At 46.3% G+C, this 22,333-nt stretch overlaps 1 protein-coding gene and 1 long non-coding RNA gene across 5 annotated transcripts in view; one reads left to right on the top strand and one right to left on the bottom strand.

Annotated features, from left to right (window-relative positions):
* Positions 1-3,757: 3,757 nt before the first annotated feature.
* Positions 3,758-5,324, bottom strand: LOC310702980. Its single transcript, XR_014523860.1, has 2 exons — positions 5,196-5,324; positions 3,758-4,429 (listed from the first exon to the last, which is right to left on the bottom strand). It is a non-coding gene; the product is annotated as an uncharacterized lncRNA (long non-coding RNA).
* Positions 5,325-5,359: 35 nt separating this feature from the next.
* RTN4 (reticulon 4) overlaps positions 5,360-22,333 on the top strand; it is a 62,253-nt gene continuing 45,279 nt past the window's right edge. Inside the window, exons 1-2 of one of the 4 annotated variants that reach the window (XM_083494137.1) lie at positions 5,632-6,539; positions 21,176-21,232. In XM_083494137.1, the coding sequence (XP_083350263.1) occupies positions 6,020-6,539; positions 21,176-21,232 (577 nt within the window). In that variant the 5' untranslated portion in view covers positions 5,632-6,019. Of the gene's footprint in view, positions 6,540-21,175; positions 21,233-22,333 lie in introns of all 4 variants that reach the window. The other 3 variants (XM_083494139.1, XM_083494138.1, XM_083494140.1) reach the window with 3 other exon arrangements.

The following is a 22,333-nucleotide window of genomic DNA, read 5'->3' as shown; positions in this document are numbered from 1 at the left end:
CTAATTATTATTAGAAAGCAAAGTTCTGCCTGTGTTTCAGCCCCGGAATGTCTGTCAGTGGCGTGTATCCATGGAAACGGAGCAGTCAAGCAGACAAAAGATGGAGCTATGAACACCTCCCCCACCCCCCACATTTTATCCAGTGGAGAACCAGTTGCCCTGTGTCTGCAGAACATTTTGAATTTTGTTGTTGTTTAGTCGTTTAGTTGTGTCCAACTCTTTGTGAGGCACTCCTGTTTTCCACTGTCTCCCGCAGTTTGGTCAAACGCATGCTGGTAGCTTCGAGAACACTGTCCAACCATCTCGTCCTCTGTCGTCCCCTTATCCTTGTGCCCTCCATCTTTCCCAACATCAGGGTCTCTTCTCATGAGGTGGCCAAAGTATTGGAATCTCAGTTTCAGGATCTGTCCTTCCAGTGACAGGCAATTACACCGAGGCTGATTCAGGAAAAGGAAATCACATTTTACAGATCCAATTATTCATATTGGGACATGGGTGGCGCTGTGGGTTAAACCACTGAGCCTAGGGCTTGCCGATCAGAAGGTCGGCTGTTCGAATCCCCATGACGGGGTGAGCTCCCGTTGCTCGGTCCCTGCTCCTGCCAACCTAGCAGTTCGAAAGCACGTCAAAGTACAACTATATAAACAGGTACCGCTCCAGCGGGAAGGCGTTTCCGTGCGCTGCTCTGGTTCTCCAGAAGCGGCTTAGTCATGCTGGCCACGTGACCCGGAAGCTGTACGCCAGCTCCCTCGGCCAATAAAGCGAGATGAGCGCCGCAACCCCAGAGTCAGTCACGACTGGACCTCAGGGTCAGGGGTCCCTTTACCTTTAATTGTGCGCTTAAACCTCTGCTCATGCAGTGAATGGGGCTTCAATGCACTTAACTGAGCTCCTTTCCATGGTTAGCAAGTGCTACTGATATTAACAGAAGAGCACTTTCTCTCTCTCTGTCTGTCTGTCTGTCTCTGTCTGTCTGTCTGTCTGTCTGTCTGTCTGTCTGTCTGTCTCTCTCTCTCTCTCTCACACACACACACACACCCTTCCAGTTCAGAAGACCAGCACCACCAAGCTCCATATCTGATTTTCACAGGTGCCCATGGAGTCTTTTCTTCAGGCAAAGCGGAGAGATCAACTAATCTGCAGCCAATATAAGCTTCCGCCAGGGGCTCATTGCCAGACACTGACAAGCTGGTGCAGATTCTCCTACTGCTTGGGATGAAGTAATGACACAATTTGCATCCCTCGCTTTTCACCGTGGACTTTATAAATAGTGGAATGAGTCAGGGCCATGAATGACACGGCTAAAAAAAAAATACCTTGTTTAACTACAGAAATATGTCTTTCTTTTCTTTTTAAATCACAAAATCCTTGGCTTAGACGTCTAATACCTTCGGGCGGGTGTGTGGAACTAGAAATTTAGCACTGGCACTCTGTACCAAGGCTACATTCACAATATATATTTTAAGCAAATGACTTCCCCCAAAGGATTCTGGGAATGGTCATTTCTCTATCACAGGGCTACAAGTCCCCTTATCAGATTAGGTAAAGGTAAAGGGACCCCTGACCATTAGGTCCAGTCGTGGCAGACTCTGGGGTTGTGGCGCTCATCTGGCTTTATTGGCCAAGGGAGCCGGAGTACAGCTTCTGGGTCATGTGGCCAGCATGACTAAGCTGCTTCTGACGAACCAGAGCAGCTCACGGAAACGCCGTTTACCTTCCTGCTGGAACGCTACCTATTTATCTACTTGCACTCTGACGTGCTTTCGAACTGCTAGGTTGGCAGGAGCAGGGACCGAGCAATGGGAGCTCATCCCATTGCGGGGATTTGAACCACCAACCTTCTTATTGGCAAGCCCTAGGCTCTGTGGTTTAACCTACAGCGCCACCCATGTCTTATTAGATTACAGTTCCCATAATTCTTTGGAGGGAAGTCATGTGCTTTACAGGGATGTGCACACAGCCTGAGTAGCATAATCTGGGTCTCCACCTCACTACCACCATTTCTTCCTGGCTTGATGGGCCACTGGAAGTGAGTGGTCCAGTTAGAAAATTTTAGACTATGGATTGTTAAGAGGGCAATGTGCATGATGTCACTAAATCCAAATGCGGTAAGCCAGCTTTGGTTGTGCTTGTGCAATCTGCTAAGTGCCACCATTGATGTCTGAGTCATAGCCCTGGAGACACCACTGGCTATGAGTACATACAGACAGCCATGCACATTGCCAGACAGGCCCTTTCTGTCCCATTAATTTGTCACCTAAAATAAAGTCACAATGTGGAGAGCACCAGCGTTCTGCTCCTCCCCGTGTTCTTCAAAGCAGGAAACCAAGCTGTTGCTTCTCAGTTATGGGGAAGTAATATGAAAAAGTTAAGCCCTCCCACACAATGTATGTATAATAAAGTTGCATGATGGGGTGTGGGTGTTAGTCTGGATGTCCTATCCAAGTCCCCTCCAGGCTTGTGGTTCTATCATCTGTAAAACAGGATTGTGTAGAAGGAACTGCAGAAGCGGTCAAACCAGTCTCCTTGCAACCATCGCCAAGTCTGATAAGTATCTCTTTGCTTGACTCAAGAGTTGGCCAAGCATAGGAATGTTGCCGGAGAAATTACTAGCTACTGATGCTTCCAGTAGGGGGCAGACCTTCACCCATCACCTGGCCTGAGGCAATGTCATCTTGGATGAAGGAGAACAGGTCAGTGGCCAATCTTATACTGGTGGTAGCTGGGAAGGATGCCTGGCTTGCTCTATGCACTGAAATGAAAGCGGTGACTTTGGGAACTTCCCTAGAAACCTAATGGGAGGGAGCAGGATCAGTTGGGATGTTAAAGCTGTGAGCTCTCCCATCGGATGCTGAGCCTGTACGTGTGTGTAATTAAGCTGCACTATCACAAAAGTAAAAGGGACGTGGGTGGCGCTGTGGGTTAAACCACAGAGTCTAGGACTTGCCGATCAGAAGGTCGGTGGTTTGAATCCCCGTGACAGGATGAGCTCCCGTTGCTCGGTCCCTGCTCCTGCCAACCTAGCAGTTCGAAAGCACGTTCAAGTGCAAGTAGATAAATAGGTACCACTCTGGCGGGAAGGTAAACGGCGTTTCCGTGTGCTGCTCTGGTTTGCCAGAAGCGGCTTAGTCATGCTGGCCACATGTACACCGGCTCCCTTGGCCAATAAAGCGAGATGAGCGCTGCAACCCCAGAGTCGTCCACGATTGGACCTAATAGTCAGGGGTCCCTTTACCTTTATCACAAAAGTATCATCATCGCCAGCGACCTTCTTCCCAAATATATAAGCTGGCACCCCTGAAATCTCTCCCTGCTTGGGAGATTAGGATACGTGTAATTATCATCAAGAAGCTGTAATATTAGTCATGTCTGTCTGGACAGCGCTGGAGATAAAGAAACAAGGTTTTGTTCTGCCACTTGGGGCACAGCAGCAGGGAGACCTCTCTCTCTGCCCTGGCACAGCAAAAAGGCCTCTAGTCTGGGTAGAGAAGGAAAACACCCTTTTTTAATAATAGGAAATGGTGTTTTTTGAGGAAGTGGTTGTCCCGCAGCACACTAACTGTGTCAGTGGGACTGAGGCAGCTACCATCCTCTAGGGCAGGAAACCAGTGGCCCTCCAGATGTTGAGGAACTACATAGGGGTATTATATAAATGAAGACTATATATAATGTTTGTGTGTGGTTGGGGCGGAAGAGTCCACCCCAGAGGCTAGAGATGGTCCTTCTTCAAGGCTCTGCAGAGAAACACATTTCTGAAAAGCTTTAAACGTATTTTTAATCGAAGGGTTTCAATTGTTTAAACAATTTTGTTGTACATATTTTATTAATTCCCATCCTGTCTGTCAATCCTCAAGGAATCCCTAAGGCCAGCTCACATCAAAGGCAGGGTGGAAATAAACCAAAACACAAGAAATGCTTTTTGTCAATTATAATAATGTCCTCTTAAACGTTAGCTATTATCCCTTTGTAATTACCGGCTACATCATCTTATAATCGTTTATCCACCTCTGTTTATGAAAGCCTTCGTTGCAAAGGCATGTGGTAACCCAAATTCTGAAGCAATGGGATTTGCCACCACAGATAATAGTAAAGGGCTCAGCGTACAGAGCAGCCAGGCCTGCACAGAAACACTCACATGATAACAGAACTACTTCTGTTCTATAATTTTCTTGACTTATAGATCAATGCACTCCTTAAAATATTTAATTACTCCAGGCAACAGGTGATGTGGAACTTGTGGCCCAACAAATGTTGCTGGATTACAGTACCCATCATCCCTGACCACTGGGCTGGCTGGTTGGTGCTGATGGCATATGGCATCCCCCAAAAAACCACCACAGACGGCCACAGGTTTCTCACCGCTAGTGCAGACTTTCAGGAAGTCAGGCTTCTCCTGGTCTGCAGTCAGATGCGCTAAAGAGATCTTTACCTGAAGAATTCAGAATAATAAAATGGTAGAGTTGGAAGGGATCCTGAAATCTAGCCCTGCCCCCTGGAGCACCCTTGGTCTCCCATCCAATATGAAACCATACCAGACCCTGCTTAGCTTTGCAACTGTGCTAGCAGTTTTAATTCTGCACCACTTCTGGTCTTAATCATAAGAAGAGCCTGCTGGATTAAGCCCAAGCCCCATGCAGCCCGGCATTCTTTTCTCATAGTGACCAGCCTTATTATGCCCAGGGGAATGTCAAAGGGATGCTAAGCCGGCAATTTAATTAAAAATCGCCAAGGAATGTCTGAATGTTTTTTCCATGGCATCTCTTTTGCGCAGGTACAAATTAAAGGGTTGTGTTCAATGATGTCCTACCTAGACAAGGCCTATTAAAACCAAGTCAGTCGTGCCTATTAACTTCAAAATAAAAAATTCCTTCCAGTAGCACCTTAAAGACCAACTAAGTTAGTTCTTGGTATGAGCCGTGAGTTGCAACTTCTATTTCAGTGTATCTGAAGAAGTGTGCATGCACACGAAAGCTCATACCAAGAACTAACTTAGTTGGTCTTTAAGGTGCTACTGGAAGGAATTTTTTATTTTGACTATGGCAGACCAACACGGCTACCTATCTACTACTATTAACTTCAGTGGGTCTACTCTGAGTAGCGCAAGCCACTGAACGGCTGTCAAAGTTTTCCATATCCAAAGCTTTTTTAAAAAAACGAGTCACGTAAAAAAAATATATCTAAAAGAAAGAAAGCACCTCCTTTAAACGACGACGTCATCTTGGATCTGAAAACAAGCTAACTTATCAGAGAGAAAGCGCCAGCCAACATTCCCCTTCCCAAAAAGCACGAGGTCTTCCCCGGCTCCTCCTCGGAAAGATGCTCGGAAAGGGGAGGGCGAAGCGTGGCTGGAGTCCATTCCGGCCCGGACCCCGCCCTCGCGCGCCCAAGACCGAACTTTCCCCCACTTCAGGACCTCCACTTCCACCTCCCCCCCCCGCCTCTCCGCAAAACCAACCACTTTCTTTGCTGCACGATAAGGAGGATCCGTAGTAGCGCAGGGCGCGCGCCTGCCTCTTCATCTTCCTCCCCCCCACCCTCTAATTGGTAGCGCCCTCCCTTGCCCCCTTCCTCACTGGCCTGTTGGCTTGTCCCTTTCGTTCCAAAGCGCGCCCGGGGGGTGGGAATAGAACGGGGGGGGGCTGAGACTTGGTTCAAGTTCTGCCTGCTCATTGCGCGGAGGCTGCGAGTTGCGCGCGCTTGCTGGCGCCTTCTGTGACTCAACAGGGCGTGGAGACGCTGGTGGCGGCGGCGCCCCCTTTTTCCCTCCCGAGGCATCGCGCCGGCTCCTCCGGAGGCATTTGCGCAGCCGCCCTCCCTCCCTCCCTCTTTTTTTGGGTCCTCCTCCTTTCACTTTCTCCCTCCCTCTTTCCCTGCCCCCTCCCTCTCCGACGGTGCGCGAGGCGAGCTCCAGCCTCCCATCCCTCTCGCTCGCCTCCTTTGCGCCCAAGCAGCAGCAGCAGCAGCGAGTGTCTTGCTCCCGTTCCTCATTGTTCTCGCCCAGAAGCCGAAGCAAGGAGCCATGGACGACCCCGACCAGTCCCCCTTGGTCTCTTCCACCGCCACCTCGGGGGGAGCCGGAGGGCAGGACCAGTGGAAGCCTCAGCAGCCCCTTTTCCAGTACCAGTTCGTCGCGGAGGACGACGGCGAGCCTGAGGAAGAGGACGAAGACGACGACGACGAAGTGGACGACGAGCAGCTGGAAGTGAGGGAGAGGAAGCCGGCCGCCCCGGCCTCTGCCCCGCCTCTGGGCGAGAAGCCCCCGGGGCCCCCGCCTGCCCCCCACCAGCCGGCCTGGACCAGCCACCCGGAGGCGCCCTCTTCCACCACCTCCCCTTTCTCTCCATCCGCCTCCGACTTCTCCCTGCCTGAGGGGAAGGGCAGGGACCCCCCGCGCAGCGCCCCGCCGCCGCCGCCTCCGCCGCACCGGGAGGAGCCCCGCGCCCCCGCCGTCCCTCCGCGCAGCGCCCCGCTGCCGCCCAAGAGAGACGAGCCCCCTGCCGCCTCAGCTGCCAAGAAGGGCGCCGCCTCAGGCTCGCCGGGTGAGTGCGCGCGCGCGCGCGGGGCAGGGGGAAAGCTGAGGAAGACTTGAGGTGGGGGGGCAGGGAAGCTCCGAGGGAGATTCCCCCGAGGGGAGCTCAGGGGTGTGGCCGATGGGCTTTGTGGCGATGGGGGGCCGCGGGAGGAGTTTCCGCGTGGGGGGGGGGCTCAGACTTATGGGGGGGGTTGGAAACAGGAGTGGCCTTACAAGGCTGTGGGGAGAGAGTTTCCTGGGGGGGGGGAGGGAGGGGAAGGGGCAGGCTGGGGAGCCGTGAGGAAAATGGCGGGGAGGTGGGGTGTGGGGCATGTTTCCTTTGGGGGGGGGAGGTGTCTGTGGCGGCGATGGCAGCCGTGTCGGGGAGCCAGGAGGGATCGGGGTTTTCTTGGGGGGGGGGAGAGTTGGAGGACTTGTTGAAACGGAAGGCTTGAGGCAAGAAATTGGGGGGCGGGCAAGGGACGAACTTGGGGGGCCAGGCATTGCAGGCAAGGGTAGAGAAAGGCGGCGGGAGCTTCTCGAGGGGGAAAGTGGGGAAGGGGCTTAGGAGGCAGGGATGCGGAGGAAGAGTGGCCGTGGGGAGTTTCGGGGTTCAGGGGGGTGATCGAGGCGCAGCTGGGAGCCAGGGAAGGAGTGAGTGGATGTTTTGGGGAGCCAGGGGTGTCTGATTGTGGGGCGCAATGAGAAGAGGGTCCCGGGGAGGCCGTGGTCAGGAAGAGTGACTGGTTTTTTTGAAGGGAGTGGCCGGTGTGTGTGCATGTGTGCGCGTGCCCGCGCTACGGAGACTTCTCCGTTGGCGAAGGTGAATAACTGTCTTAGCCCAAGTGGCCAAAATGCGGGGGTTCTTTTTCTCGGGTTGTAAGGTGATCTGCTGGAAATGCAACCGGGTGGATCGGGCTGGCGAGGGGGGTGGGCTCTGCAATGGAGCAGATGGGAGTGGCAGGCGCTTTGTGGGGTACACGTGCGCATGGACGTAGCAGGTCCGGGAAAGGCTTTGCTGCGAAGCGAGCGCGTTACGCAGGCTCTCTCGCCACTTTCCCCCAAAGAATACTTAGGGGGCCGTAAGCAGCGCTTTGCCATCTGTCATGGGAAGAGCTGAGATCTTCCTTTGTGTCTGGAACCTGTTGTCTACCAGCCTTTTTCCAAAGGCATTTTGTTTGACGGGGCTCCGAATGCCAACACTGGAGAGGAGGAGAGGGGGAAAAAAATCTAGGGTGTTACAGGAATAGTTCCAGCGCAGGGAAGAATTCTTGTGTGCTGAGAAGGTGGGTGGGGTAACTGCCATTCGCCCCCCCCCCCCCGTCTTTTGACTTTTGGAGACTTTTGAATTTCAGTAGCAAGAAGCTGGTTCAACACCCACCCACCCCCATGTAATTCATGCTCCTCCTCTTTGCTTACTTCCCATTCCTGGTGCCTTGTTCTTTTCTTGATCTAGAAAAGCCCCCCCCTTTCATTCAGGATTAAGAAGGGGGTTAAGTAGGGGGGGGGCAGCCCACCCCCAGTCCTTCCCACTGTCTAGCATAGGCGTTGGAGCTCCGCGTATCTTTTTGTCTGCAGGCTAACTGATGCCTCTACATCCAGCCCGTCTATTGTCACAGAGAGCCCGCCTTTTCCTTGCACACACTGGATCTAGAATAGATGAGTGATGGCTCTGGTCCTCCTTACAGCAGGCAGGATTCAGAATGAGCACCTCCCTTCCTGTATATGGAACCAGCAAACTTGACTCAGCCTCCTGCCACCGCCCAGCATCCTCCGCACCAGACGGGAGCATTATGCAGACTTCTCTCTCTCTCTCTCTGTCTGCCTCTCTCTCTTCCTTCTTTCAAAGATTTCTGTGCCTTCAGTCTGGAAATTCAAGGCGCTTAGCAAAGCCTGTGTACATTGAAATGCAGATATCTGCCCCTTAGAAACATGAAAAGGATTCGGAAAGCATTTGTTCTTAAGTAGAAACAGAGACTAGGGGAATGATTTGGGCAGGAGAATGTCAGCACCAGATTCACACAATACTTTATGGAGTTACTGGGAGGATACAAATGCAAAAATAATATTACGATTCTTTAAAAAAAAATCATCCGTTGTGCATTTCATGCTTACATACTACACTCCCTTTGGTGTCGTTGATTGTTGTTAATATTACAGAATCAAAATAAAATGTTAAAGAAAAGAGAAGCAGCAGCAGCATAATAAATACAGCACTAAATTCCCACCAAGTTTCATGCTGTTTTAAGGATTAGAAATAAGCATGAAACAGCGGGAAATCCAAGTACTGTAGTATTTTCCAGTCCCCTTTGTCATTCTTGGTAGTGCCTTTAATAATGCAGAAGCAAAAATGGATGCTGCAGAAATAGTGCAGTATTAGTTTTTAAAGGCATGTCTGTAGATGCTCACTTTCTGTGTTATGAGATGGGTATGCTATGAGACGGGTCTTAAAGCCTCTGGATATTCTCTGACAGTGCTGCATTCAGAATGAACTCTAAAGTAGTTCTTGATAGAAGTATATGATAGGAATCTGGGAACAGATGCTCTTTGCCCTTTAGCCATCCTAGGGGAAAGGTGTAGTGAAAGTAGTTTCTCTACACTTGTGCACAATGTATCAAAACATGTTTAGTGCATTTATACCTCACCTTTCTCCCAAGTTGAGAATCAAGGAGGCTTACAAATTTAAAAACATTATAAAATACAAAGCAATGAAAACGAACTAGTTACAAAAATAATTAAATTACACCAGAACATATTTAGCACCAGCAGGGAAAATACAGTTGCCCTAACAAGTAGGCCATTGATCAGCATGTCAATACCTTAGTTTTCAAAGCCCTGTCTGAGCAGGAAGGTCTTAGCTTGCTAGCAGAAGGATGATAAAGTTGGAGCCAGTCTAACCTCTCTTGGGAGGGAATTCCACAATATGGGAGCCACCACTGAAAAGGCTCTCTCTTGTGTCACAGCCAACTGTGCTTCTGAAGTTGATTGGGTTGAGAGAAGGTGCTCACCTGAGGATCCCATTGGGAGGTTCATATAGGAAGATGCAATTGTTCAGTTAGCCTAGGCTGTGTCCAAGATTCCTGGAATTACAAGAAAGAGAATGATGTGTTAAAACGCTCTGAAGCTGAATAAGGTACAGTCTCAAAGTAGGGCGAAGAGGAGTGAAAGGAAAGACTTTGGTAGAAAGAACATTGTATAAGCATCACAAACGGACTTGATGTGTTTTAACTACAAACTTGATTCCCACAAATGAGATGCAAATAAAGTGGATTAATAGTTAAGATACCATATTTTTTGCACCATAACACTCACTTTTTTCCTCCTATAAATTAAGGGGAAATGTCTGTGCATGTTATGGAGGAAATGCCTACGGGTGGCATGCCTACGGATTTTCCTCCTCTAAAAACTACGTGCGTGTTATGGTCGGGTGCGTGTTATAGAGCGAAAAATACGGGTAGTTAAAAATGACAGCAAGAAATCCTTGTCTTGTGTTGCAAACGTTTATATAGTAGGAAGGGGTGTGTGTTTCTGTGGAAGAACTTGGACTTTATAATCTGGCCAGGGTGGGAATTGTCAGAAGAATTCTGTGACTGCTAGTGGTTTTATTATTCCTAAATGAAAAGCGACTTCTGAGAAACAGAATGGTTAGAATTAAATGGAACCAGAAACTTGCCAAAGTCCGGAAGGGAAAAATCATTTGTGGAGCTGCTATCTGATCTCCAGAGAATCTTGGGTATTCAAGTATTAGCTAGGTGTATTCTCCTTGTTTATGGAATATACAGTTAACTTCATTTTGCTACTCTATCAATCACATATTTGCTACTGTGCTGTCAATCTCTGGTTGCACATTTCCCCCCTCTTTTCCCCATCAATAACTGGGTGTCTTTCCTCCTAGTATTTCTGTCTTACACTTCCCCTTCATTTTGGAAAATGCTGCTATTTCCCCTTCTCCCCAGATTCAAAACAGGGGGTGTTCCGCTTCCTGCAGTTTCATCATTTCTAGACCCCAGTGATTCTTTCATTTGATCCCACTAAAATGTTGGTCTTGTCATGTGCTGATTAGGTAGGTCTCCCCATTTCTGCAGGTGCTCCTTCCCCCATTTGACAGCAGGGTGGGTGTGTCCCATCTGTGCCTTGCCATATGAAACTCTACTTGCATGTTGTAAAGTAACCCGTCAGGGAGATTACTCTATCGAAAGCTGTCTCTCCCTGATATTCTGGTTTACTACATTCAGAAAGTTTTTTGCATGTGGGAAATTAAAAGCATATATGTCCCCGCACCGAACACAACTTGCATTCTGAAGTAACACAGGTCCGGATTCTGTCAGCTCCCTTCTGCAAAATGCTTAATTACACAGTAATTCTCCAGTAGCACAGGTTGATTGCGTCATGGCCCTTAAATAATAGTGTTGATACATTTTGGCATATTTCTGCAGCTACTTTGTGTAGCACTGGAAATACCACTTAACTTTTAATACATCGGTGTATACAGAATTGAATTCTGTTAATTTAGCACAGGGAATTTGGATATGCAATGCAATCTTTGCTTCCTGTTTGAGACGAGCAAAGAATTTTGAAGCGTTGTTTTCTTTCAGTGGAATGTTGTTTCATACTACAGAAAGGTAAGAGTGCTCTGTGTGTGAATAACCATGCTCGCTTGAAAAGTATTTGGCAGTGTTGGCAATCCACATGTCGAGAGCGATTTTTGAACTTCTCTTCATGCTGATTCATTCAAATGGAGTGTTTGTGTGGGTAGCCGAGGCTTGCTTGTTAATGCAGCACATGGTTGGATTGTCTCGTGGAGGAGGAGTCTAATGCACATGGCTTGACAGCATGGTTCAGGGCTTTGCACTAGCAACCCCAGCGGATGAGTACATTTGAGCTATTCTAGGGCTTGCCGATCAGAAGGTCGGTGGTTCGAATCCCCTCGATGGGGTGAGCTCCTGTTGTTCAGTCCCAGCTCCTGCCCACCTAGCAGTTTGAAAGCACGTCAAAGTGCAAGTAGGCAAATAGGTACTGCTGCAGCGGGAAGGTAAACGGCGTTTCCGTGCGCTGCTCTGGTTCACCATGCTTAGTCATGCTGGCCACATGACCCGGAAGCTGTCTCTGGACAAACGCCGGCTACCTCGGCCTATAGAGCGAGATGAGCACCTCAACCCCAGAGTTGTTCGCGACTGGACCTAACGGTCAGGGGTACCTTTGCCTTTATAGCCTTTGAATTGTTTATTTGGCTGGAGTTGCTCCACTAAAAGCTGGTGCTGGGATGCTTATAACCCAATGAACAATCACTGAGAACTGATAAAGCTCAAACTCTGAGCATCCTCCATCGTTAACAGCTAACTCTGACTCACTTCTAATAGTTTGTCCTCCTGCAGCGGATTTTTTACTGTGTTATTAGTAAGAGAGTAAATGTGGACATTTAGCACAGGAATTGCATTCTGTGTTCACTGTGCATATTATTTAAATGCAGGAGTTCAGTTCTAGAGTGTAGATTGTGAAGAGCTTGGCTAAAAACTGGCTTGCTGTGGATATAAATGGAAGTATGCATTTTCTAATTGAGGTGCTTGAAATCCTGCTCAGTCTTTTGACCTTGGCATCTCGCTTCCTAGTGTGTAACCAGATTCTTGTTTATGAAGATGCTGCATCTAGCCATGACCTTAACTTGTCAAAAACAAGCTCATACCCTGCTGTTTGCAAAAATTATGCCGTTTCAGCAAATTTGCATTATTATTATTATTTGCCTAATTTTGCAGTTAGTCTTTTGAACAACCTGGGATGTGCTAACAAGCAGTGGAAATAATCGGAAGGGGAGAAGTAGGTTGGTGCTAGGACAGGTTGAGGTGAGTTCATGGCGGAGAATAAGTAGATAGAGGTTTTTCTCCCTTTTTCATAAATATACAGCTTGTGGAAATCTAGTTGGAAGATACAGGACAGATAATAGAAAGTACTTCATGCAGTGCATAGTTAACTAAGGCTGTCAATGGCCACTAGCCAGGGTGGCTATGCTTTTTCTCTATGGTTGAAGGTATCAATGCTTCTAGTTGCTGGAAGCCATAGGAGGGCAGAATGGTCTTGTGTTTAGGTTCTGCTTGCCAGTTTCCCACAGGCATCCGGCTGGCCACAGTGAAAACTCTTGAATCTAGGAGTGCTATCTTCCCCAGCCACTTTGAGTCTTCATCAGATGCTGATTGCCTACATGTTCTCAAGTTTGCTTCTGCAGCCTTAAGGACTAGAAACTCATTATTTCAACATGAAAGCTGGGATTCCCAAGATGGGATTCCTCCGCCACATAGCCAGATCTTCTAACAGCACAGTACAATGTTAGAAACTCAGATATATAAGCTAGGTGTCTGTTCGCCAGGGGGTTGGACTAGGTGACCCTCGGGATCCCGTCCAATGTAACAGTTCTACAATTTCTATGATCTCAGCTACATTGCTTGATGGTAGCTTGCTCTTACAACAGATCACTTGTCCCAGTATGCAAGAAGGAGAAACACACACACAGTGGAAATGATACTTTCAACTCTGGTCGTCAACTTGGCGCCCTGCCATGTGATGCCGAAAATCTTTCTGATACACTGCATATGGAAGGCTGTAATTTGCCTATGACTCACTTGCATAAAGCAGCGTGCTCAACACGCAAGCAGGTAGACCTTCATTGTGGTATTGGTCGTTAGCATCACATTCTCCCATGCCCTGTTTAGGGAAGCTTTTAATGTTTAATAGGTTATTGTATTTTAGTGTTTTGTTGGAAGCCGCCCAGAGTGGCTGGGGAAGCCCAGCCAGATGGGCGGGGTATAAAGAATAAATTATTATTATTATTAAACCCTTTTGGAGAGGCAAGCCATTGCCATAGCTGCCTTGCCAATAGGCTTGTCCAGCTCAGAGTCGATGGAGAGGTTGCTGGTTATGGAGGAGCCCAGCTAGACGGGATTGTCTACCACTTCTAGTGTGTGGTCCCCAGTTCTGATGTGTGGAGAGCTGGCGACATCATAACTCAGAATGCTGGTCTTTGTCTGGCTGAACTCCCTGCGGTCTTGGGCAAAATGTTTGAGATGAGTCTTTGTAGAGCTTCCCCAGAGTGCGTTGGCAAAGCTGTGTCATCTGCAAACAACATCTCTTGGATAAGAACCCACCACAGTTTTGTACTGGCATGGAGTTGTGCTAGGTTGAGCAGACCCTATCAGTCCTTGAATGGAGATACACACTGTCTCCAGTCAAGCTGAAGGCATAGCAGAGCAACAGGGAGAAGAATATGCCGAAGTCATCAAGCTAAACTATGGTTTAGTGTGAAAATGTGCTAGAAAGGAGATTGTGGCTACTTTGCTTCTCTGGTCCTGCTGTGAGCTAAGTCATGGTTTGCCTTGGTGCATCACCAGAACATGAGCTTGTGGTTTGTCTTGGTTACAGCTTGTGTTTGACCTGGAGGGAGACTGGTGGCTTGGCTCTACATTACATGCAAATGATGCTATGTGTACTACAGCTTACATCATCCAGCATGGCTGATTATCTGGGAAGATGGGAGCTGTAGTCTACCACCAACATCTGGAGAGCAGCATTTTGGCTTCCCCACCTCTGGTAGATACATAGAGAATGCACAACTTTGGTTAAGTCTTGGTAGGCTTCACATGTAAATGCCTTCTTGAATTGTATCACATTTTTCCTTCTGAAATCAAGGACTGCAGTTCCGGTAGGGTTTCACCATAAATCCTATTTCTATTTACAATAATATTAAAGGATAACAACTTTAAAGTTTTGGCAGCAGCTTAAGAGTATGTCACTGGGTATTTGCATTGTTCCCAAATGTTTACCTGAGAAGGTGTGCTGTTGGAAACATACCTTGAATACCTGTCATCCTCTCCACATACTTTTGGCTCATCTCAGCTTTCATATGCTGTTGGGATGAAGTCCCTTTTCTCAGTGAAACAAACCCCTGTTAAACCCTCCCTCGTTTTTCCCCTCTGTACTCCAGAACTTGCTTCTCTCTGCACCACTATAACACACAATTATCCTCCTGGTTTCCCTTCACCCAATTCTCACAACTTTTACTGCCTTCTCCCTCTACCTGTAGTCAACTTACCTTCAAATCTGTTCTTCTCCCCCTTTATCTAAAGCATCTATCCCATTATTTCACATCAAAGACTTTCCAGAGTAGCTTAAAAAGATCAGATGTAAGGCACTCCCCTGCCTTCAGGATTACAATGTGCTTCTCATCCTAGGAGTTGTAGTTGGATCTCTCCCAGTCAGGAGGTTTGTGCCTAGGAGGGTCAGTGCTTAACCCTTCATGTCCCTTCTGGTTCTTCCTAAAGACCATATTTCCACATGTAGCTTCTCCACTGCTGACCTTCAAGTCTCAGTGCTTGGTCTGAAGGGTGGGTGGGAATATGTGCTTATTTGAAAAATAAGAATGCCAAGCAATTATTATTATTATTATTATTATTATTATTATTATTATTATTATTATTATTGGTTTCCTCAGCCACTCTGGGTGGTTTCCAACAGGAGATTAAAAACACATCAAAACATCAGTCATTAAAAAACTTCCCTAAACAGGGCTGCCTTCAGATGTCTTCTAAACGTCAGGTAGTTGTTTATTCCTTTGACATCACCAGCTCAATATGTACTCAACTTTGAACTTCCACAAGGCTGTCTTGAGTCAATGCATTGATTGGCGTAGAGTCAGACCCTTTCTGCCACCTGCCAATCTTCCCTGCACATGCTCCTTCAAAACAGATCCTTCTCTTTACACTACCACACATCTCTCCACATGTAAATCTTTCAATTTCTAAAATTTATTCTTTTCCCCTGCATTTGCGTGTCTCGCTGTGTTCGCTCTTTCTTGGGGATTCAGTCTTCTCCATTGGTTCTCTTTTCTCTCTTATTTTCCCTTCCTTCAGTATATGGTTTTGCTTGCATTCCCGTACAATGCCTTGCTGAGAACACATGGGGCTTTTTGTTTTTGCACACAGGGCTTTTATTCCCCAGCCAGTTCACGTAGGCGAGAGTCTCAGACAGGTGGGCTAGCCACACTGGCAGCCCGCCTGCAACAGCTTACCAAAAACTGGCACAGACTTCCAACATGGGCCTCTGAACCCAAGGCGTTGCCCCATCCCTGCCCATACTTCCGATGAGCTTGAGAGAGCCTTACATTTTCCCAGGCATAAGTGGGAAACAGTTGCAAACAGTGGGGCCCTGGGAATTCTTCCAGAGTACAGCAAATAAGACAGGGATTGGGCTGTGACTTCTCTTTTGCAAGTCTGGTTGTATGGAGACCTCATGATTGTCAAGAGCTTATGTGTTTTCAGCTTGATAGCTTTGGCAGAGTGTAACTGTTCTGATAACATTGTTTCGGAAGACTTCTGCAAAATGGCTTTTGCCCTTCTCTGCTATTGCACTGGGCGTATTTTCTTGTTTAGAAACGTATGCAGATTCGTTGAAGCAATTTAATATTTCTGAAGGTTATGATTTGAGTTCGAAAGGTTCAAACGCCAGTATGTAGGGAACAGATATTAAATCATTACCTTCTGTTCTCTGCCAAAACAAACTTGATTTTATGAAAGTCTAGTCATTATTGAGGGGGAAAGGCAGTTGTAGCTGTACATACTAATTGTGTATGGCAGCAGGGAATGGAAGCATCTGGGAAGTCAGCAGATGCAACTGTTGTACAAATGTCCATTGTTTATTTCACTGTTGAATTTGCATAATAGTTGTAAGTTCGTAATGGCTTTGTAATAATGCCAGAATGGCTGCAAGTAAGTTTTTGGCGGCCTTGTTTTGATCTGTTTTCTCGTTGTTTTTCATTCCAGTGCTTGTACTAATGCTTTTGTAGTCAAAGCTGGACTAGTATTTAAGCCTCTCTGTGGCCAGAGTATCGAGGCTCCTGCTTGCCATATTTTGGTACAGTCCTGTGCACCTGGCAAGCAGAAGCCTCACCTCTCCTGTTATAGTGTTCCAGGAAGCCTCACTTCTCCTGTTGGTGCTTCAGGAAGAGGAGGAGTCAATCCCAGGAAGCTGAGGAGGGTGGTGGTGGTGGGATGTGTGGGGTTGTGTGCCCCTGTTGATACTTGATGATCTATCCTAAGTGGCAATCAACTTAAATTCTAGCTCTTATCTTTCTAGGATGGATGATTTCTCTTGGCAAGTCATTTAAGATGGTATTTATACCCTTCTTCTTCTGTAAGCATTTGAAAGCAACTAAATGATAAATGTGAATCTAAAACGTATCCTTAAAGGGATTACTACTTGCATTCCATTTTTTAAAAAGCCTTTGACAATAACTAAATTATATTGATCAATAAATTGGGGCCTGGGGGCAAACAGGGCCCCTTCCCATTAATCCTATCTTCTGGGATACTCTTCTATGACCTCTGAACCCTTCTCTCTCATGTATCAACTTCTCGTGAGTGTGAGGGTTCAGTATTTCAGTCTTGGAGAACCACTGCCAATAGGAGTTAATACACCAGTGTGAGATAGTTATGTTCATATGAGATCACGAGTTAAGATACTTTGAGCAGGATTCCTGGGTTTTGAGGTGTGTTCCAGTGCAGCAGAACAAATAATTCCTGTTTGGCCGCCTCATTGACTTTAGTGCTTCCTCTCCTTAAAGGGGGTGTGTCTTCTCTGAAATAGTAAATGGATGCATAACTTCAATATTAGAGTGTGCATGCCCACATTTCATATTTGTATGCCATTAAGGGACAATTCTTAAGACAGTTTTGCATTTACAACTTTAAATTAGCAAGAAGAATAGATATTAACGGTAGTGTTGTCTTCTGACGATAAGTAGTTAGTTGCTGCTTTGCAATTTAATAACTTGGAAAGGTTTTGATAACATGCACATTTAGAAATGATCCATTAAAAAGGCTGAGATTCCTTCATTGCAGGGGGTGATACTATGATTCTGTGTTTAAATAAATAAACATTTCAAATGTCTGACAGTTCTCATCAATACCATTTAATTGTTCACATTTCAGCCAGCAGATTTTCACGAAGGTCAAATTTTAATGTGGAAATCCATCTCATAACTCATTGTCCAAAGTGATGCTTGTCTAGCTATGCATAAATAATTAAAATGTTCCAAACGGACATTATGGTGCACACTTTCTCAAGCCCTTTTAACAGGTAATAGGGTAGCAATATAAACTGAAAGCAAAATATGTTGTATCAGTCTGCACCACTCTCTGCCTGCATGAGCAGCACTTATAGTCTGCAGCATTAATTTTGTAGTAGTAACCTACAATATAGGGACGCAGGTGGCGCTGTGGATTAAACCACAGAGCCTAGGACTTGCCGATCAGAAGGTCAGCGGTTCGAATCCCCGTGGCGGGGTGAGCTCCCATTGCTCAGTCCCAGCTCCTGCCCACCTAGCAGTTCGAAAGCATGTCAAAATGCAAGTAGATAAATAGGTACCATTCCTGCGGGAAGGTAAACGGTGTTTCCGTGCGCTGCTCTGGTTCACCAGAAGCGGCTTAGTCATGCTGGCCACATGACCCGGAAGCTGCACGCCGGCTCCCTTGGCCAATATAGTGAGATGACTGCCGCAACCCCAGAGTCGTCGACGACTGGACCTAATGGTCAGGGGTCCCTTTACCTTTACCTTTAACCTACAATATGGAGAAAGCTGTTTTTCAGATGTCATGTAGCAATAAACTTTGCACTCTGCAGCTTCCCACGAAGTTCTTCAGCCATCCTCTTAATAATTCCCTTTACACAATTTTGATAACCCAGGGCTACTTCAGGAGGGAGGCCAGGGTATAAATTCAATAAGCAATAATAAACTATCCCTTTAAATTTACTTGGTGTGGGAAATCAGGCAATGTAAAAACTAAGATGAGATCATCACCCACACCATTTTCTGCATCTCGTGCAAATAAATGCGTGCATTAATAGCGCCTTGGTTTTGCAATGCACATCTTTGTTCTCCTCCGCCGGATCTCTGCTTTGTTGAGTAATCGTACAGAGGCAAGCTAGCATTCCTTAATTCTCGGATGCTTTACTTGGCAACCTGAGCAGTGCAGTAATCTGATCTCTTTGTGCGGCTTAATACTTTCAAGAAATCAAAGACCAAATAAAGATTGGCTCCATTTTATACTTGATGCTTTGGAAGTAGAAGGACACCATTTACGTGTATGTTGCAAAGCATCTTTCCCGTTTTGTGTTCTTCAGCAGTTTCAGGGCCAAGAGGGTGTGTGGGTGTGTATGATGTTACTCCACACAACCCTAAGAAAGTTGGGAAATGTTAATAATGGTGTATGCTTGATGTTTTTAGGCCATTGAGCAGGTAAAAAAAACCACCCAGGTTCGCTAACGAGGACAAAGCCATAACAGACTAAAAAAGTGGACTAATAGTAAAACTAAATAGAAATATAATTATTTTATTTTAAAACACAAGAGAGAAAGCAACTGCAGGAAGCAGAGAAAGACCCACTAAATGCAGTGGATAATAATAATAATAATAATAATAATAATAATAATAATAATAATAATAATAATAATATTGTCGCCAGAATAGTGATAATTGGATGGAGTTCTAGAGGAAAGAATTCACCACTGAAAAGTCTTTCTTCCTGCTTGGAATTATGGTACTTATTCGCCAGTAGAGATTGTCTGTATGGCAGCCATGCTATCTAGTATGGACAAAATCGGCAACTTGAATTGGACCCATAAAAATACTGGAAGCCGGGGCAGATCTCTTAAAACAAGTTCTGTTCAGTGTGGCATAACTCTAGGCAGAAGTCTGGCTCCCATATTCTGAAATAACTGAGGCTTCTAATCAGCCTTCTAGAAGGTAGCCCAGTATAATGCATTATACTCATGTTGGCTTCCTTGGCCACCCAAGGAATTTTCAGCAAAAACATGTAGGTGGTGTGCACTAAAAAACAGCCATGGTGATGCTTTCTGCAGCTGGCACCTGAAAACAGTCCCTTTGGACATGCACCTGCGAGGTTTGGGAGGTGGAAACAACATCCAGCAGGCTTTATTTATTCATACATTTTTATACCACTTTATAGGGACGCGGGTGGCGCTGTGGGTTAAACCACAGAGCCTAGGACTTGCCGATCAGAAGGTTGGTGGTTCGAATCCCAGTGACGGGGTGAGCTCCCGTTGCTTGGTCCCTGCTAGATAAATAGTACCACTCCGGCAGGAAGGTAAACGGCGTTTCCGTGTGCTGCTCTGGTTCGCCAGAAGCGGCTTAGTCATGCTGGCCACATGACCCGGAAGCTGTATACTGGCTCCCTCGGCTAATAAAGCGAGATGAGCACCGCAACCCCAGAGTCGGGCACGACTGGACCTAATGGTCAGGGGTCCCTTTTTACCTTTATACCACTTTAATATTTTTTAATAAAAATCTCAACGCGGTTTACAGCATATTAAATAAATAAATCAATACAACAATAGCTGGGCAATGTTCCTCCAGCCTCATGAGGAGCCTCTTCAGTGGGGCTGGTGAGTCTGGGCCTTGCCCCCCAGGCCAGGTGGAAAGGGCTTTGTAGGGAGCAGCCTTCGCACCTCACAGCCGGGCAATGTTCCTGCGGCCTCATGACAAACACAACACCGTATAGCGCATAATTCAAGCCAGCCATTCCCTATTCTTGATGGTCAGCTGCTATGCTGTGCATTGCTCAGCTTTTGCATCATCTTAGATATGCACTGGCTTGCTCATAGTCCTTTAATCGCTTTCCCACCAGGTTCACATGTTGCCTCATTAAGTGAGGCTCTGGCAGAGCTCTTCTGCGGGGCACAGCTGGCGCCCTTTGCATAACGCTTTTTTTTTTTTTTTTTTTTTTGCTTCTTGGATCAGTCAGGAAGGATAGCTAGTAATTATCCTGCCGATACTACGCTCTTGAAATAGTTGATCGCAAGAGGTGAACTGGAGGGTGTATAAGACTTGGGCGAGGGCTAATGGTTAAATCAAAGCTCTTTTGCTGTTTGCTTCAGTGGAAATATGTTAGCTCAACCTTGGATTAAGTGGACATACATGCACTCTTGAGACTGTTAAGTCAGTGCACTGATTCTGCCTATGCTATTTCATGATTTTATACAACCTGCTTTGCATTTAAAACAGTCCCAAATATTATATCAAAACATCTTTTCCTTATTTCTGCAGTCAATTAGCAATAGCTGTCCCCCACCCCCGAGAGATTCAATTCCTTAATGTACTTAACATTCATATGTTTAGGGGGTGAATGTGTGGAGGGGGAAGCGTGCTAAAATTAGGGACTCTTGATCCTCATCTTAGGAGAGTAACCGTGTGAATCACATCTGCTTGTGTGGAATTCTGGGTGGAGTTTTAAGTGACCTGTTAATGACCCACATTAGCAAATAAGTGTAGCGGATGAAACGCCCTGGAATTTTTTGGCTGGTGGATCCTGAGTCAATATTCCTGGGCGTTCCTATTTAGGCTTGCAGCTAAGATTGGGGCAAGTGGCCGGGGGTGGTGGTGGTGGTGGAATGGGGAGGAGTGTTCCTTAGCAGAAGCTTTTCCACTTTGTGACAAACAGAGTAATCCTGCATGCGAATTCTCTCGTTTCGTTCTTTTTAAATATGGGTGTAAAATATCTGCTAAAAATATGAATGTTGAATACTCTCTTCTCCCTCTTTCCCTTCTTTGAGCTCATTTTCCGCATTTATTTCTGCTGAGGTCCTACTGTATTTGTTTTTCAGATGAGACCCTTTTTGCTCTTCCTGTTGCATCTGACCCTCTGATGCACTCTTCTGCAGGCAAGTTATTTCAGCTAGCCTTTTGCATTAGAGGATGCCCCCACCCCTCCATGTCCTTTGCGTTTTCCTTTCCCACTAATAGTTTCTAGATGTATTTACTAAAAAAAAAAGTTGTCGAGGATCCAAGAATACTAAAGTCTTCTAAATTTGTAAAACATGTTTTGTTTGTTTCGAAGTGGCTCAAAATTCAAACTTGGGCAGTTTGTGTTTTGCAGTTAAACTGCAGCTGTCCATGAATTCTTGGAACTTTCCCCTAGGAACACCTTGTAGCTACTATTAACAGAATAACAGGTGTAGTTGCTTTTGCTGATACAGAGTTGGCTCTAATTGGTTACAATTAATGAACTGTTAGCATTAATGCAGTTTACCATAATTGAAATGGCTTCGTCTTTTCACCTGTCGGGTGTATGATGAAGGTAACACTGCCAATCTCTTAATTACCGTATTTTTTGCTCTATAAGACTCACCTTTTCCCTCCTAAAAAGTAAAGGGAAATGTGTGTGTGTCTTACGGAGCAAATGCAGGCTTCGCAGCTATCCCAGAAGCCAGAACAGCAAGAGGGATCACTGCTTTCGCTGCGCAGCGATCCCTCTTGTTGTTCTGGTTTCTGAGATTCAGAATATTTTCCCCATTTGTTTTCCTCCTCCAAAAACTAGGTGCGTCTTATGGTCTGGTGCATCCTATAGAGCGAAAAATACGGTATATAGTTAAGAGACTGGGCTTCAGATTCTTTGAGTTTTCCTCTTCCTCCTTGTATTTATACCCCAGTTTACTGTTAACATCCACACTGGCTCTTAACTATGGTTAATGCTAAGCAGGATTTCCCTTGTTACCCGGGCTTGAAGTTGATTTGCAAATGCAGATTTAGAGGGAACCTACTTCGTCTTAAGCATAGTTGGTGTTAAGTAGGGTTGCGGTGAGTCCTCTCTTCCTAGGACACACCCTCTTTTTCAGGGGTAAGATTTGAGACAAACTGCATTCATTTGCTTTTAATGGCCGTCATAGCGTCCTCTTTTCTTTCTCTTCAAAATATGGAAACCCTAGTTGAAGACTTGGGAGGGAGAGGAAATGTATTACTTATCACCTTCTCCTACTCTCTTG

Source organism: Podarcis liolepis (assembly GCF_965112155.1).
Source record: "Podarcis liolepis genome assembly, chromosome: 3".
Lineage (NCBI taxonomy): Eukaryota > Metazoa > Chordata > Lepidosauria > Squamata > Lacertidae > Podarcis > Podarcis liolepis.
Note: the sequence above shows the minus strand (reverse complement) of the source record. Positions and strands in the feature narration are given on the sequence as shown.